This window comes from Prunus avium, chromosome 5 (genome assembly GCF_965620075.1).
Source record: "Prunus avium chromosome 5, drPruAviu1.hap1.1, whole genome shotgun sequence".
Taxonomy (NCBI): Eukaryota; Viridiplantae; Streptophyta; class Magnoliopsida; order Rosales; family Rosaceae; genus Prunus; species Prunus avium.
In genome coordinates this window covers 14,220,615-14,237,743 of record NC_142288.1, presented here as the reverse complement: position 1 = coordinate 14,237,743, position 17,129 = coordinate 14,220,615, and the positions used below count along the sequence as shown (strand labels likewise).

General features: G+C 39.9%; 1 protein-coding gene and 2 pseudogenes across 1 annotated transcript; all 3 read left to right on the top strand.

Moving 5' to 3' along the window:
* Positions 1-418: 418 nt before the first annotated feature.
* On the top strand, positions 419-8,314 carry LOC110747979 (putative inorganic phosphate transporter 1-8 pseudogene; annotated as a pseudogene).
* A 651-nt stretch (positions 8,315-8,965) lies between these two features.
* LOC148294370 (uncharacterized) lies at positions 8,966-9,724 on the top strand. The gene has a single exon (XM_088253723.1). It carries the CDS (start codon positions 8,966-8,968, stop codon positions 9,722-9,724), a length of 759 nt encoding a protein of 252 aa, XP_088109849.1.
* Positions 9,725-16,140: 6,416 nt separating this feature from the next.
* On the top strand, positions 16,141-17,129 carry LOC148294369 (secreted RxLR effector protein 161 pseudogene; annotated as a pseudogene).

The window sequence follows — 17,129 nt, the reverse complement described above, 5'->3', positions numbered from 1 at the left end:
CTGTTATCCCGTTTCATGGAAGTCTTTCTTTTTTGTGATTCAAAACTCATTCAAAATAATTACTCAATAGCATGGCAATGACTGTCACTAAAATAATTACATTCCTCCTAGGACGTATGGACCGGGCTCCGATAAGGTCAAGCTAGCTCATGTGGCAGCTGGTGTTTGCCTCAACATATCCTTACAAACCAATAAAGACTAGCTACCTAAAACCGAAGAAGAAACTTAGAGCGAAATCCAATTAGAATTGTCAAATGTCAAAAATTAATTAAATCGCAAGTCAACACCACCATCTCTGTTCATGTATTTGTATAAGTCCAACACGCACCTACCAAACAAACACAAAAACAAGAACTATCAATGAGAGCAAGCAATGCAGAGGTGAAGAAACATAATGTACACCAAACTTCTGGGCCGATCACCTATCGCATTTATAATAAAATTAATAATATACAATAAAGGACGCAAACAAATTAATTGTTGAAACCATATGATTCCGCATGTCCTTGGACCTTGGAATCACATTCTCGTATTAGCAGTCCGTCCACTTTTATCACAGCAAATGTCCTCCTCTGCGAAATTACCCCATACCTTCCTTTCCTGAACCTTATCTCCACATAATTCCTCTCTCTCCCCCTCTCTATAAATATATAGATGTAAGCATTATTAGCTCGTCTTAGTAGCATATAGCAAAGCTTAATTAGTACGTCGTAGTGATGGCGTTAAAAATCCTTTCTGCCCTCGACACGGCGAGGACCCAATGGTACCACTTCAAGGCCATCATCATCGCCGGCATGGGCCTCTTCTCCGACGCCTACGACCTCTTCTGCATCCCTCCCATCCTCAGGCTCCTCGGCCGCATCTACTACCAAAAACCACACCATCCCACCAACGACGACAACTTCGTCATCCTCCTGGGCGTGGCTTTCCTGGGCACCATCATGTCAAATTAAGGAGAAATATTGAAGGTTGAGTAGAGATAATGGAGAGTGTAGAGAATTTTGGGAGCTATGCATATTTTCTGATTTCAACATATGTTCATTCTATTACACATCAAAACATATATACATGTAATAACCCTAAAACATTCCATGAAACATTCCCTAAGACATTCCATGAAACATTCCCTAAAACAAGGATTACATTGCTCAAGAAAAGTATTCCCTAAAACAAGGAATGAGACAAGTGCCATGAGACAAGGGGTGTCTTGTGTTTCATGTCTTTGTGTTCCACAAAGGACAATCACACAAGAAGCCAATATTGCTAACACTCCCCCTCAAGTTGGTGCATAGATATCACCAATGCCCAACTTGACCAGTGAGTTGTGGAATACCCTGCTAGAAACTGCTTTTGTCAAAATATCGGCCAGCTGGTCTTCGGACCTGACAAACGGAAGCTGAATTTCTTTATTGTCAAGTTTTTCTTTAATGAAGTGCCGATCCACTTCAACATGTTTAGTACGATCATGTTGGACTGGATTGTGTGCAATGGATATTGAAGCCTTGTTATCACACTGTAGATGCATTCCTAATGTAGGTGCATATCCAATCTCTGTAAGCAATTTCTTTAACCAAAGGAGTTCGCAAATTCCTTTGGTCATGCCTCTGAATTCGGCTTCTGCACTAGACAAAGCAACAACATTCTGTTTCTTGCTTCTCCAAGTAACCAAGTTACCACCAACAAATGTGAAGTACCCTGAAGTTGATCGTCTATCAGTGACATTCCCTGCCCAATCTGCATCTGTATAGCCACTGATATTTAGATGACCATTTTTAGAGAACATAAGTCCTTTACCCGGTGCGGACTTCAAATATTTAAGAATTCTAAGAACCGCATCCATATGATCTTCACTCGGACAATGCATAAACTGACTAGCAACACTTACAGCATACGCAATGTCGGGTCGGGTATGGGATAGGTAGATCAGTCGTCCCACCAATCTCTGATATCTTTCTTTGTTAGTGGGTACTTGATTGGGATATTCCCCAAGGCGGTGATTCTGAACGATTGGAGTGTCCACAGGTTTGCAATCCAACATTCCCGTTTCTGCCAATAAATCTAGAACATACTTCCTTTGGGAGAGAAAAATGCCTTGCTTTGATCGAGCAACTTCAATGCCCAAGAAGTACTTGAGTCCACCAAGATTTTTCATTTCAAACTCCTTTGCTAAACGTTGTTGGAGTTGAGAAATTTCCTGCTTATCATTCCCAGTAATAATCATATCATCAACATAAATGATAAGAGCTGTTACCTTTCCTCCCTTGTGTTTTAAGAACAGAGTATGGTCAGAATTACTCTGCTTAAAACCATAATTCTTCATTGCCAAGGTAAAACGCCCAAATCATGCCCGGGGAGACTGTTTCAATCCATATAATGCCTTCCGTAATCTGCACACCACATTAGCAGGAGTAGATGTAACATATCCTGGTGGGATATCCATGTAGACTTCTTCTGTGAGTTCTCCATGGAGAAAGGCATTCTTCACATCAAATTGGTGGAGAGGCCAATCAAGATTTGTTGCAAGGGACAATAGCACTCGAACAGTGTTAAGTTTTGCAACCGGGGCAAAGGTTTCTTCATAGTCAATACCATATGTTTGCGTGTAACCCTTTGCCACAAGTCGTGCTTTGTAGCGTTCAATTGACCCATCAGCATTGTATTTCAAGGTGTAAACCCATCTGCATCCGACAGTCCTTTTTCCCCGAGGTAAACTCTCTAGTGTCCATGTGTGATTTTTCTCCAGAGCATGCATCTCTTCCTTCATTGCGTGAACCCATTTTGGATCCTTCAATGCCTCACTCACTTTGGTTGGAATATAAATTGCAGATAATTGGTGCACAAAGCCTTGGAGAGGTGCAGATAATTTTTCAGCAGAAACATAGTTTGCAATTGGATACTTCGATGCTTTGCCATTATCCGGTGAATACCGAATTGGTGGTTTTCCACGGTTCTGTCTATTGGGTAATTGATAGCTAACAGTGTTATCAACTAAAACATTAGATGTAGTAGAATCACGTACCTCAGGAGTATTCTCAGGAGATTGATCAGCTGGTACTGAGATGTGAGAGGGGTCTTCATCATTATCGTCGGCGAAGTAGGAAAAAATATTGTGCTCTCTGCTGTGGAGCGACCGGTCGCTGGGCTCCTGGCGACCGGTCGCTTTTGTACAGATTCGAAACTCATCTTCAGCGCTTGGAAGCGACCGGTCGCTGGGCTCCTGGCGACCGGTCGTTTCTGTACAGATTCGAAACTCATCTTCAGCTCTTGGAAGCGACCGGTCGTTGGGCTCCTGGCGACCGGTCGTTTTTGTACAGGTTCGTATTTCAGCTTCAGCGCTTGGAGGCGACCGGTCGCTGGGCTCCTGGCGACCGGTCGTTTCTGTACAGATTCGATTTTCTCCTTCAGAACTTCTGAGCGACCGGTCGCTAGGCTCCTGGCGACCGGTCGCTTTTGGGCAGGTTACATTTTCTTCTGGACTTTTGGGATCCGTTTTGCTCCAATCTTCAAGTTCTTGAATTTCCAGGGCCTCCTTGCCTAGTGGTTCTCTTTGTATGTCTCTGTGAGGCGGAGAGTTGGACATCGGATCATGAAAAAACATTTCCGATTCCATAAAAGTGACATCCAAAGTGACATATGTACGACGACTGGAGGGGTGATAACATCGATATCCCTTCTGATGGGCAGCATAGCCTACAAAGACACATCTGATAGCACATGGATCAAGCTTGCCACGTTGATTCTTATGGAGGTGTACGAATGCCACACAACCAAAGACTCGGGGCGGAAGCATTTGAACAGAGGGCAAGGGCCCATGTTGGGCAAGTGCTTGTAATGGAGTCCGGAAGTCTAAAACTTTGGAAGGCATTCGGTTGATGAGGTAGACTGCAGTGACTATAGCATCATCCCAATGATGGCGAGGAACATGAGCTCCAATCAAAAGAGCTCGTGCTGTTTCAAGGAGGTGTCGATTTTTTCTTTCCGCAACACCATTCTGTTGAGGAGTTTGAGGACAAGTGGTCTCATGAATGATGCCATGCATTTGAAAGTAGGTCTGAAAATCATGGTTGATATATTCACCTCCATTGTCAGAACGGAGGACTTGAATCTTGGTAGAGAATTGAGTGTCAATTTGCTTATGAAATGACTGAAATATAGGGAACACATCAGTTTTATTTTTCATCATGAAGAGCCAAGTCATGCGAGTACAATCATCCACAAAGGTAATAAACCATCGGAAGCCAGAAGTTGTGGAGATAGGTGAAGGACCCCAAACATCAGAATGTATCAAAGCAAATGGAGCACCACTTTTATTTGTACTTAATGGATAAGAGGCTCTGTGGCTCTTGGCCAAGATACAAGTATCACATTGGAAATCAGTGGTACAGGAATTTGAAAACAAATCAGGAAATAGATGTCTCATATAGCCAAAAGACGGATGCCCCAAACGTCGGTGCCATAGCCAAAGTTGTCGATCCTTCCAAGTCGATGAGTGCTTCACACTATGTGCCTTTCCCATACTGAAATCATCCACATAGTACAACCCCCCTCTCTTAGTACCACGACCAATGATCTCCTTCGTGAGAATATCCTGAAATAGACAGAAATTGGGATACATGAGTACACAACAATTTAGTTGCTCAGTAGCTTGGCCAACAGACATCAATTTATTAGACAACGATGGGACAAGCAAAGTATTTTGAAGAGTAAGGGATGGAGAGAGGCCAATGGTTCCAGCACCGACCACGGGAGAGGTAACACCATTTGCGTTGGCAATACTTGTTCGTTGTGGTGTAGTTGTACTTAGAAAATCAGTTGGATCGAACGTCATATGATCTGTGGCTCCTGAATCAATAATCCAACATGTGGAGTCACTTGTATATGATGTATGAAATACATATCCACAGTTACCTGAGTCACTAAAAGATGGAGAGTTCTTTTCTGGTGCTGAGGTAGATTCTTCATGAGGAATTAATGTTACCGGAGAGTCCATGGTGACAAGGGCAGCACGACCCGTTCCTCCAGTAGCAAGTTTACGAGCCTTGAGACCCTCCCACCATTCTGGATAGCCATGTAGTTTAAAACAGGTTTCTCGAGTGTGTTTTGGATTCCCGCAGTGAGTGCAACCATTCCCATTTGTGGGAGCCTTGGGTCGAGAGGATGGTGGAGTAATCGACTTGTTGGTAGTGGTCTGTAGTTGGAGAGAAGCAGCAACTGGGGTTGTAGTTGGGCGAGAGGGTCGGTATGTTCCTTTTGTTGCCAATCCTACTCCGGTTGGTGTTGGAGCTCCTAACATCACAGCTTGTCGAATATCTTCTCGTCGAACATGAGCATAGGCTTGCTCTACTGTAGGGAATGGACTCATTTGGAGCACATCACTTCGGGCTTTGTCAAGTCGGTCATCCAAACCATCCAAGAAAATATAAACTCGATCTTCTTGGATGATATCATAGTATTTCTTGATATCCAGCTCACACTTCATTTCATTTGGACGACGAAAATCGACTTCTCTCCATAAGCCTTGGAGATCATTGTAGTAAGTTTCAATCGAACCTCCCCCTTGTCGCATACGGGAGATTCGCCTTTTAAGATCATACACCTGGGAGGTGTCAGTGCCATCAAAGTAAGTTGTGGCAATTGCATCCCATACTCCTTTGGCCGTCGGGAATCTAATGAAGTTGCCAGTCAACCTTGGCTCCATGGAGTTGATTAGCCACCCTTTCACAATTGCATTTTCTGTCCGCCATCGGTTGAATGTAGAGTCTGTCTGAGGAGGTGCTGGGAGCTCACCCGTGAGATATCCCAGCTTGTCTTTGCCAGCAACATACATCTCAATAACTTGAGACCATAAGGCATAGTTGGAGCCATCCAATTTAATGCCAATTTGTACAGAGGAGGTTTCGTAGGTAATTGTCGGAGTCGGAGTCGTAGTCGATGTTGATGCTTGTGTCTTCATCAACTCAGCCATTTGAGTAGCAAATTCTGTGAAGGTAGGTTGATAAGGAGTAGCCGGGTCGGTGGTGCTACTTTCAGTGGGAAAGAAATCGTTTTCTCCCATGATTGCAGCAACGATTCGAGACTAGAGTCAGTAAGATCGCTGCTCTGATACCATGTCAAATTAAGGAGAAATATTGAAGGTTGAGTAGAGATAATGGAGAGTGTAGAGAATTTTGGGAGCTATGCATATTTTCTGATTTCAACATATGTTCATTCTATTACACATCAAAACATATATACATGTAATAACCCTAAAACATTCCATGAAACATTCCCTAAGACATTCCATGAAACATTCCCTAAAACAAGGATTACATTGCTCAAGAAAAGTATTCCCTAAAACAAGGAATGAGACAAGTGCCATGAGACAAGGGGTGTCTTGTGTTTCATGTCTTTGTGTTCCACAAAGGACAATCACACAAGAAGCCAATATTGCTAACACATCATTGGCCAGCTGGTCTTCGGCAGGCTCGGGGACCGAATCGGGAGGCTCCGCGTGTACGGCCTGTCCCTCATGGTGATGGTTCTCAGCGCACTAGGCTGCGGCTTCTCCATATGCACCTCGCCGATCTGCGTTCTGGTGAGTCTCGGATTCTTCAGGTTCCTGCTCGGGGTTGGGATTGGCGGGGACTATCCGCTGTCAGCGACCATCATGTCGGAGTTTGCCAACAAGAGGACACGTGGCTCGTTCATAGCGGCCGTGTTCTCAATGCAAGGGTTTGGGATTTTGGCGAGCTCGATCGTGACGATGGTGGTGTGCGGGATCTTCAACGCAGCGTCAGCGTCCCATCCCAACCCCAAGGAGAAGACTCCGAGTGAAGCTGACGTCGCATGGAGGTTGATACTGATGCTGGGTGCAATTCCTGCTGCCATGACCTATTATTGGCGTATGATGATGCCTGATACTGCCAGGTAACTAATTATTTTTATTTACTCTAAATTAATTATTTACTATATTGATTATCATTTGTTTGACATTTTGGGTTGGATTTTATTTATATGGACTTGTTGAATATAGATTCCTACATTTTCTATTTCCTAGACATATACCCATCACTCTATAAATCTATGTGTAAAACCCAATTTCAAACTTAAATGACTAGTAGAATATAAGAAGTCATACTATTACTATGTTTTTACATTGTTGTCATCAGACTTCATATTTTATTTATAATTTATTTGAAGTATTACATTAACTGCATTAACTGCCATAATTGTAATTAATACTCTCTATTAATAGCATATCAATCACCCCATTTCTCTCGGTTATCATTCCCTCTCACATATTGGCCCCTAAAATTGCAAACCCAAAAAATATATATATGTAAATTATGTATCCAATAATGTACCTATGAAAAATATAAATACAAACTAGTCCCTTGGCACATGCATGAGTTTTCTTTTTTCTTTTTTATTTTCTTTTTAGAATTAAGATAAGATGACATAGGTAGTTATGTTCCATAAAAGTAGGACCTATTATCTAATTTTATTTATTTTTATTTTTTTTAATATGAAAAAAATGAATTTACCATATTATCCTCATTTAATTAATAATTTCAATTCTTAATGTTTGAATTAACCAAGGGCATTTTCTGGCATTTTGAATGTTTCACCATTCTCTGCCTTTTGCTTTATATATATAGATATATACGTATAAAAATATAAATATATTATTTAAATAAAATATAAGTATATTATTTACCAAAAAAAAAATTAAAAACAAAAAACTAAGTCAGTTACTTTGTAATTGAAATTTCTGTACATTTTTCATAAATTAAAAATAGGTACATCATAATTTATAGAAAATATAGGTGCATTATTTACTCATAGGGAAATTATTTTACAATATACCTATAAATGTGTATAGGTACATTATTTGGAGAGGAAAAATAGGTTCATTTAAAAAAAAAAAAAAAAAACAATAGGTACATTGTTTTACTAGGTACATTATTGGAGAAAAAAAATATAGGTACACTATTTGGAGAGAGAAAATAGGTTCATTTAAAATAAAATTGTTTTTCATAAAACAAACAATAAAAAGATGATCAAATTATTTTTCATAAAACAAATAATAGGTACTTTATTCAGAGGAAAAAAAGGTACATTATTTAAAGAAAAAAAAAAGGTACATTATTTAGAGAAAAAATAGGTTCATTTAAAAACGAATGGTAACGTATTGGGATTGGCGGAGTTTGTCTTTTGGGATTGGCGGTAACGTATTTTTTCACACCAGAAACGAATGGTAGATCGCTAGAAGAGAATGAGGAATGATGAGGAAACATTTATTAAATACTCAGATGTTTGTTTCATAACTAGTGAGGTCAAAATGCTGCTACTATTCATAGTTCTTAGTTTATAGTTTGCAGACGGTGCAGATGAAGTTATTGCTACAATTAATTAGAAATTCAATCAATTTTTTCTTTAACTACGTGTGTTTATGTAGAAGCACTCTGTACTGTATTCTCCCTCTATCTCATGTTCATAGTAGGCTATTGGTATGTTGTTCGATCCCCATGAAATTGTGTGAGAATACTCCCTCCCCCTTCCTAACTTGTTAAAACTACAAGCTGTTTTCATCAGTTTTAGTGGTCCTATTTTGTAGGTCTAGATAAGCAAGTTGTTGGTGCCTTACTTAATAATCTCGTTTGTTATGGGATCCTTTTGTTATTTGACTTAGTCTTTTACCACGTTTAGGATTGGTTACAACGTGGGTTGCTTTCAGTTTATCTTGTTCTGTAAGGCTATATATTAGCCAAGGGTTCTATTCAATAAACATGTTTTACCTCCCATTATCAAATAATTTCTTAATACAGTAACAAGTGATATCAGAGCCCACCCAGGGCTTGATCATAATGATTGAAGCAGTAGCTTGAATTCTTGTAGTAGCAAGTAGACATGATGACATAGAGCAACTTTGTTCAACCCAGCAATTCCTAAGTTTGATGGTCATTACGACCACTGGAGCATGCTGATGGAAAACTTTCTGAGATCAAAGGAATATTGGCATTTAGTGGAGCATGGAGTTTCAGCGCTTGCAGAGGGAGCATCACCTGAGCAGACTAAAGAGGTGGAGGATCAGAGACTCAAGGATCTAAAGACCAAGAATTATCTATTTCAAGCTATTGACCGGTCTATTCTTGAAACTATTCTGAAGAAGGATACTGCCAAGAACATATGGGACTCATTGAAGCAGAAGTATCAAGGAACAACAAAGGTGAAGATAGCACAACTTCAAGCCCTTCGGAAGGAGTTCGAGATGTTGCATATGAAGGGAGGAGAATTTGTAAATGAGTATTTTGCTAGAACTCTCACAGTGGTCAATAAGATGCGTATGCATGGAGGAACGATGGATGATGTGGCTGTTATAGAAAAGATTCTTCGTTCACTAACTGCCAAGTATGACTATGTTGTTTGTTTCATAGAGGAATCAAATGACATAGATAGTCTCTCGATTGATGCACTTCAAAGTAGCTTGTTGGTTCATGAACAACGTATGAATTTTCATGTGATAGAGGAACAAGCCCTACAGATTGTTCATGAGGGAACCTCAGGAGGAAGAGGAAGGGGACGTGGCAGTCGAGGACGTGGAAGAGGTAGGGGCAGATCTAGTGATTTTGACAAATCAACAGTTGAATGCTATTATTGCCATGAATTGGGACATTTTCAATATGAAGCCCTCCGAAGGAGTTTAAGTCGAATTTCACAGAAGCTGAAGAAGAAATGTTGTTGATGGCTTACATGGAGTTCAAGGAATCTAAGCACCATGACACTTGGTACTTGGATTCAGGGTGCAGTAACCACATGTGTAGAAACAGAGCCTTGTTTTCTGAAATTGATTCGAGTTCCAGAGAACAAGTCAAACTGGGAAATGACACAAGTCTTGCCATGAAAGGGAAGGGCAATATCAGAATTCGAATGAATGACAGTATGCAAACCATCACTGGAATTTTCTATGTGCCTGGGCTGAAGAGCAATCTTATAAGCATTGGTCAATTACAAGAGAAGGGGCTCACTGTACTCATTCAAAAAAACAAGTGTAAGATCTTTCATCCAACAAAAGGTCTCATTGTTCAAGCACAATGTCATCAAACTGAATGTTCTCTTCACACACAAAGTCAAACTCAAGACCAAACTTGTCTTGCTTCCACCACACAAGACACTGCGTGGTTGTGGCACAACAGGTACGGACACTTGAGTTTTAGAGGACTTAAAACGTTGCAACAAAAGAAAATGGTGAGAGGACTTCCTCAGCTCGAGTCTCCAACAAGGATGTGTGAGGATTGCTTGATAGGGAAACAACACAGGGATGAGTTTCCGAAGGAAAGCAGATGGAAAGCAACACAAGCATTGGAGCTGGTTCATTCAGATATTTATGGACCCATTAATCCTACTTCAAATAGTAACAAAATGTATTTGCTTACTTTTATTGATGATTTTAGTAGGAAAGCATGGGTTTATTTTTTGAAGGAGAAATCAGAAGCCTTTGATATGTTTGTAAGATTTAAGAACGTTGTTGAGAAGGAAATTGGATTAAACATAAAGTGTCTACGTACTGATCGTGGTGGTGAATTTACTAACTTTTGTGAGATGAATGGTATTCGTAGACAACTTACTGTTGCCTACACCCCACAACAAAACGGGGTTGCTGAGAGGAAAAATCGTAACATTATGAATATGGTTCAATGCATGCTTGTTGAGAAGAAAGTTCCAAAAACCTTTTGGCCGGAGGCAGTAAATTGTAGTGTACATGTTCTGAATCGTAGTCCAACATTCATAGTGAAGAAGTCAACACCAGAAGAGGCATGGAGTGGTCACAAACCATCTGTTGAGCATTTTCGTGTTTTTGGATGCTTAGCATATGTCCAAGTACCTGATCACAAGAGAAGTAAGCTCGAAGACAAGAGCATGAAGTGTGTGCTGGTCGGAGTAAGTGAGGAGTCTAAAGCATATGGGCTTTATGATCCAATCACTCAAAAGATTTTAATTAGCCGTGATGTGAGATGTGATGAAGGGCAAGGCTGGGAATGGAGTGAAAGCAGCAACCAAAAGACCATTCATGTTGATTTAGAGAGCAATGAAGGAAAGGCAAGCATAGAAATGGGTTCTAGCAATGATACAGAAGATGGAGGAACTGATGGAGAAGAGTTAAGTCATACAGAAGAAAAAGTTATAGCCTCTCCATCAAGAACTGGTGACGCTGGAACAAAAAGACAGCCAGCTTGGATGCAAGATTATGTTAGTGGTGAAGAGTTTTCGGAAGAAGAAAATACAGAACATTTTGCTATATATGTAGACAGTGATCCAGTAGGATTTGACGATGCGATAAAAGAAGAAAAAAATGGAGAAAACCCATGGATTTAGAAATAGAAGCTATTGAGAAAAACAACACTTGGGAACTCACCGATTTGCCTGCAAGGGAAAAATCCATTGGAGTAGAATGGATGTTCAAAACTAAGCTCAAGGAAAATGAGAAAATTGACAAGTACTGACAAGACCAGCCCCAAATTCCTTGAAATTCCGTGACAAACCCTGTGGTTTTCCGACATCAAACCGATGCCGGACCCACTTACTAACAACATCCTCTTCTCCGAAAACAAAGGAAAAGAGGCTCGAGACTTTCTACCGAAATTTCGGCCGAGCCTCCCCTGAAAAACTGACTTTACCAAATTTTTCAACCTGTTAAAAACAAGAGAAAAAGAATACCAACTGCCAACGAACACAAAGCAACAGCACACAGATTTCAAAATAGGCCTCTGGCCTTAACTTCAACCTTACACGAGCAATGTCAGAGCAGTCATAGAATCTCTAGTTAAATAGCCAAAGTAAAAGTTTCAAGAAATGTACAAGTGTCCTACAATTAAGCTGAGGCACAAGAGGAGGAAGGCTTAGCCTGACTGCTCGGTTCGCGTCAACTACAGCCTGAGGGCGCAAAATAGAAAAAAAAATTCGTGAGTGGATAAAAACAAAGTTTCAACATACTAACCCCACTGTTTTGTAAAACGATGTCGATCAAAGCATGAAATTAAAACCATTACGTACAATCGCAAGCTGTTCTAAAGACTCAGACCAAACTCAAACATCAATCCAAAATAGGTTTCAGACCCGTCACAACCACAAACACATTTTAACCACAACCATTCAATAATTCTGGAATGTAAACAAGCATTTAATCTCACCTAAGTTTCAATCGGGCTTCAGGCCACCGACAATAATCAAAACCAAACTCAATAAAAGCAATAGTTTAAAACGCAGCTGCACCTAGGTGAAACCACAGGCTACCTACGTACCCCTTGGTGAGGGACCAAGCCACACGTAGTTCTCAAATCAACAATCACGATTTAGATAATATACGATAATTTAAAGTAATACCAACGATTAATTTAGATTCATTTACTACATCAAATTCAACAAAACACACACTAAACACTTTATATAAGTTCCTTTCCTTTTATCAGTTCTTTCCCACAACCATACCCTATCCAAGGCGTATGTTGCCGAACAACACTTTCCATATGGAGCCACAAGTGCCATATCCACTTGCTTGTATAATCAATAGTTTTTGGTATTCACAACTTCAAATCAAAGACAACTTCGACCAATTTTATTATGACAAAATAACACCAATCGTAGTTTCAACGTAAACGAGCACAAAACCCATATCAATTCTCAGTTTCCAAAACGAATCAACATATATATATACACACACCTCACACCATCATCATATACCAGGGGAAAACAATCCAATTCGAGGATCGTTTGACTAGACCACATGGAGGAATCCTCAACAACCATGTGGCCAGGGACGAGTCGTCCAATCGAGGGATTGGGCTCCCAACACGCAAAGCAGAATCCTCAATACTCGTGTGCCTGTAACAAGTCCTACATGCGCGGACTACCCCTCAAAAGGTCTACGAAACACCCGCCAAGGATGCCCGGGTTCCAATATATCCGAGTATCCATATCCAAGTATCCAAGTCGAGGAAGGGAAACAATCCAACCGGGGATCGTTTGGCTGAACCACACGAAGGAATCCTCAACAACCATGTGGCCAGGGACGAGCCTTCCAACAGGGGGACTGGGCTCTCAGCACGCATAGTAGAATCCTCAATACTCGTATGCCTGTGACAAGTCCTAGGCGTGCAGACTACCCCGCTAAGGGTTTACGAAACACCTCGTCAAGGGTGCCCGATTTCCGATCATATCCAAACCATAACCACAGTTTCCAAGTATCCATTATCCATCAATTCTAGTATCAGTATCCAAAAGAGAGGGGGGGGGGGGTGTACATGACATGACGTGTCATCGCAAAGATCCAAAATTCACTTTCTAAACTAATATATAATAAAGATAATATTCTCAAAATCCAATTTCCAAAACAAATCGTTTCCATATAACATAAATATATATAATAAAATAATACCCATACTTCCTTTTTGAAAACCATATTAAAACCATAATTAAGAAAAACACCAAGACTAAATAAGCCCATTCGATTTTATTAATATTCAAAACACTATTCATATACTTAGGAAATATACAACCTCTGAAAATATCATAAGACAAGATAATAAAATCCAAAACACCATATTTAAAATTCACAAAACCTTAGCCCATCAATATATACATACCAATTCCGAAATTCTCGAAGATATTGAAATTCAAAGTCCGATAACCACATAAACTAATGCACCAAAACCAAAATCCATATCATACCCAAAGTCACCATAATCCCTTATAAATAATATTAATAGCACCAATAATAATAGTAATAATAAGCATTCCTGAAATTCCCATAATCACGTATTCCATCCTAAAAATTCACTAGATTGAATTAGATCACGCATAACTTTCAACTTCCATTCTCAAATCAATTCCACATACATATAGTATACCAATTAGCAAACCAGAATTCATAACCTTTATTATTCACTTTCCACGACAACCTTTTAAAACCCACATCGATATCCAAAGTACCCACAACCCAAACACCTAGACATATATTTGAGTGTAAACATGTAATCGACATTTAATTAGATCCTTACTGACACCAAACCCCTCTATCAAGTAAATAGTGAATTATGATAACAATCATCAAAATAAAACGATAATAATAATATTAATGATAATAACAATGATAATAATAATAATAATACTAACAATAGTAATCCCTGGAAATCCCATAATTATATCTTCCATAACTCAAAACATTCGTAGTATAAACAGCAATTCTCAAAAGCATATATTCCAACCTCACACATTCATAACCTCAAACTAAAATATTAAATACCAACTGATTCGGTTTTCCCAATCATAATTGATTTCCAGATTCCCTCAGGAATTATCATCATTCAACATCAACTCATGCATCAATTCACACCATCCCCAAAGCTTCATTTATATCAATATGATAGCCAAAAACCACAATTAATAATATTATAATCTATAATCTCAAAATTAAAGCACTATAAACGTACCTTTCAAATGTTCAGAGAGTAACACACACTAAAACAAATGTCCAAACACTACCAAAACTCGTTATACGGTCTCAACCGCGCATTTAAAATCAAACCCTAGTTCCCGGAACTTAACGTGGACCCACCACCTTAGAAAGGTCCAAAGGCTATTCTAGTACTTTCCAAAGAACGGGACGGTCTCAAAAGCCCCATGGTCAACGGTTTGGTCAAACTTTCCATTTTCGGTCAACGGGGCCGGCGGGGCCCACAACCTCCGATTCCAAATCTGAAAGTTCCTAGAGGTCCAACAAGGTCTACTGAACACGACCTAAAAGTTTGGTCTCGATCGAGCGGTTATATTTAAACCAATCGCACGATCGGATGGCGATCACTTCCCCTAACCCTAGACTTAAAGATTCGGAGTATCTGGGACTCCGATTCTCGATCCACGAATTCCTACAAGATCCCAGAGGCATGAGGAACGAGATATTTGAAGTTGGAACCGATCCAACGGCCCGAACCTGTCTAACCCGGATATCGCCTAATATGCGTAAATCCGCTCGCGCATGGGTGTCTTTTTTGTTCAGACTAACAAGGGGAGTGATTTTTGTTCTTGGTCCGCGGTCAAAAACTAACCAGAACTAGCCGAAACTATCGGCATAATATGGGTATATTGAACGATCTGTAAAACTTCAAAATCAATCTACAATACCTACACAAACAGATAGAGCACGAAGAGTAGATGAAGTTTCATACCTCACTCGACGAAAACGGTGGCCAGAGTCGCCGGAAAAGGCGTCGGAAACTTCCAGTCTTTCCAGCTACGAATCCTTGGGTTTTTGAGCCAGGAAATGGGCTGGGTTAGGTAGAGAACATCGATACCAAACTTTTGCAACTAATTTCACTCGAATCAGACACCGGACGGAGACGAAATCGCCAATTGAAATTGAGTGTGCGCGGTGGAGAGAGAGAGAGAGAGAGAGAGAGAGAGAGAGAGAGAGAGAACCAGCTGGTTTTCTCGCGAGGGAGAAGAAGAGAAATAGGATTATTGTAGCATGTGTACTGTAGCTACAGTGCAAAATTTAAAAATTCCACTTTCATCCTTTTCGTTTCTAGACCTTTCCTCATTCGTTACAACTCGGAATTGAGTGTGCCGCATGTCTACGAACTAGTATCATCGAGCTCTACACAATTGTGCCAGTCAAACCCCCAAAATCCTTCCCAAACAAAAGGTGACTAAATTGCCCCTACACGCAAGGGCAAAAATGTAATTCCACAATTAAATAATTAAATAAGCCCTTAAATTGGGTCAGGATGTTACAAATACAAGGCACGACTTGTAGCAAAAGGGTATAACCAAAGATATGGAATTGACTATGCAAAAGTATTCACACCTGTGGCTCAACTCGATACAATTCGATTGGTCATTTCTTTGGTAGCAAAAAATGGTTGTAATATATATCAACTTGATGTAAAATCAGCATTTTTGCATGGAAAGCTCAATGAAGATGTTAATGTAGATCAACCTCTTGGCTATGAGAAGAAGGAACAATAGCAGAAAGTTTATAAACTCAAGAAGGCACTCTACGGACTTAAGCAAGCTCCTCGAGCTTGGTATATTCGAATAGAGTCTTACTTCATAAAGGAGGGTTTCAAAAGTGTCCTTATGAGCATATACTATTCATTAAAGCCGATGAAGGAGGTAATTTTCAGATTGTTTGCCTTTATGTTGATGATCTTATATTTATTGGGAATAATGAGCACATTTTTGCAAAGTTTAAGAAATCAATGATGGAAGAGTTTGATAGGAGTGATTTGGGAAGGATGAGGTATTTTCTTGGAATAGAAGTTATGTAGACAACCAAAGGGATCTTCATTGGACAGAAAAAATATGCATCTAAAATTCTTGAGAGGTTTCAAATAGTGGATTGTAATCTAGTTCAGAACCCAATTGTTCTTGGGGTTAAACTGGTGAAGAACTCAGGTGAAAATAAGGTGGATGCAACTTTTTACAAACAGATTGTAACTAGCCTCATGTACCTAACAACCACTCGTCCAGACTTGATGTATGTAGTTAGTCTCATTAGCAGGTACTTGGAGTCACCAACAATCTCACATCTTCAAGCTGCAAAGAGAGTGCTTCGTTATGTTAAAGGGACAACTAATTTTGGTTTGTTTTACAAGAAGGGAAAAACAGGGGAGTTGATTGCTTATAGTGACAGTGATTATGCAGGAGATTTAGATGATCAAAAGAGTACTACTGGTTATGTTTTTAAACTTAGTTCTGGAGCAGTGTCTTGGTCTTCAAAGAAACAATTGATGGTGACACTGTCAACTATTGAGGCTGAATTCATTGCAGCTACAACCTGTGCTTGCCAAGGTGTTTGGATAAGAAGTTTACTTGAAGAAATGTACTATGCTCAGAATAATCCAATAGTGATTTATTGTGATAACAGTTCTGCAATCAAACTTTTGAAGAATCCTATGATGCATGGGAGGAGCAAGCATATAGATGTTCGATTTCATTTTCTCCATGACTTAGCAAGAGATAGGATTGTGGAGCTTAGTTTCTGTCAAAGTCAAGAACAAGCAGCTGATATCTTGACTAAGCCATTAAAGGGTGAAGACTTCACAAGGCTGCGTGGATTGCTTGGAGTCTGTAGTGATACTATAGTAATCTAA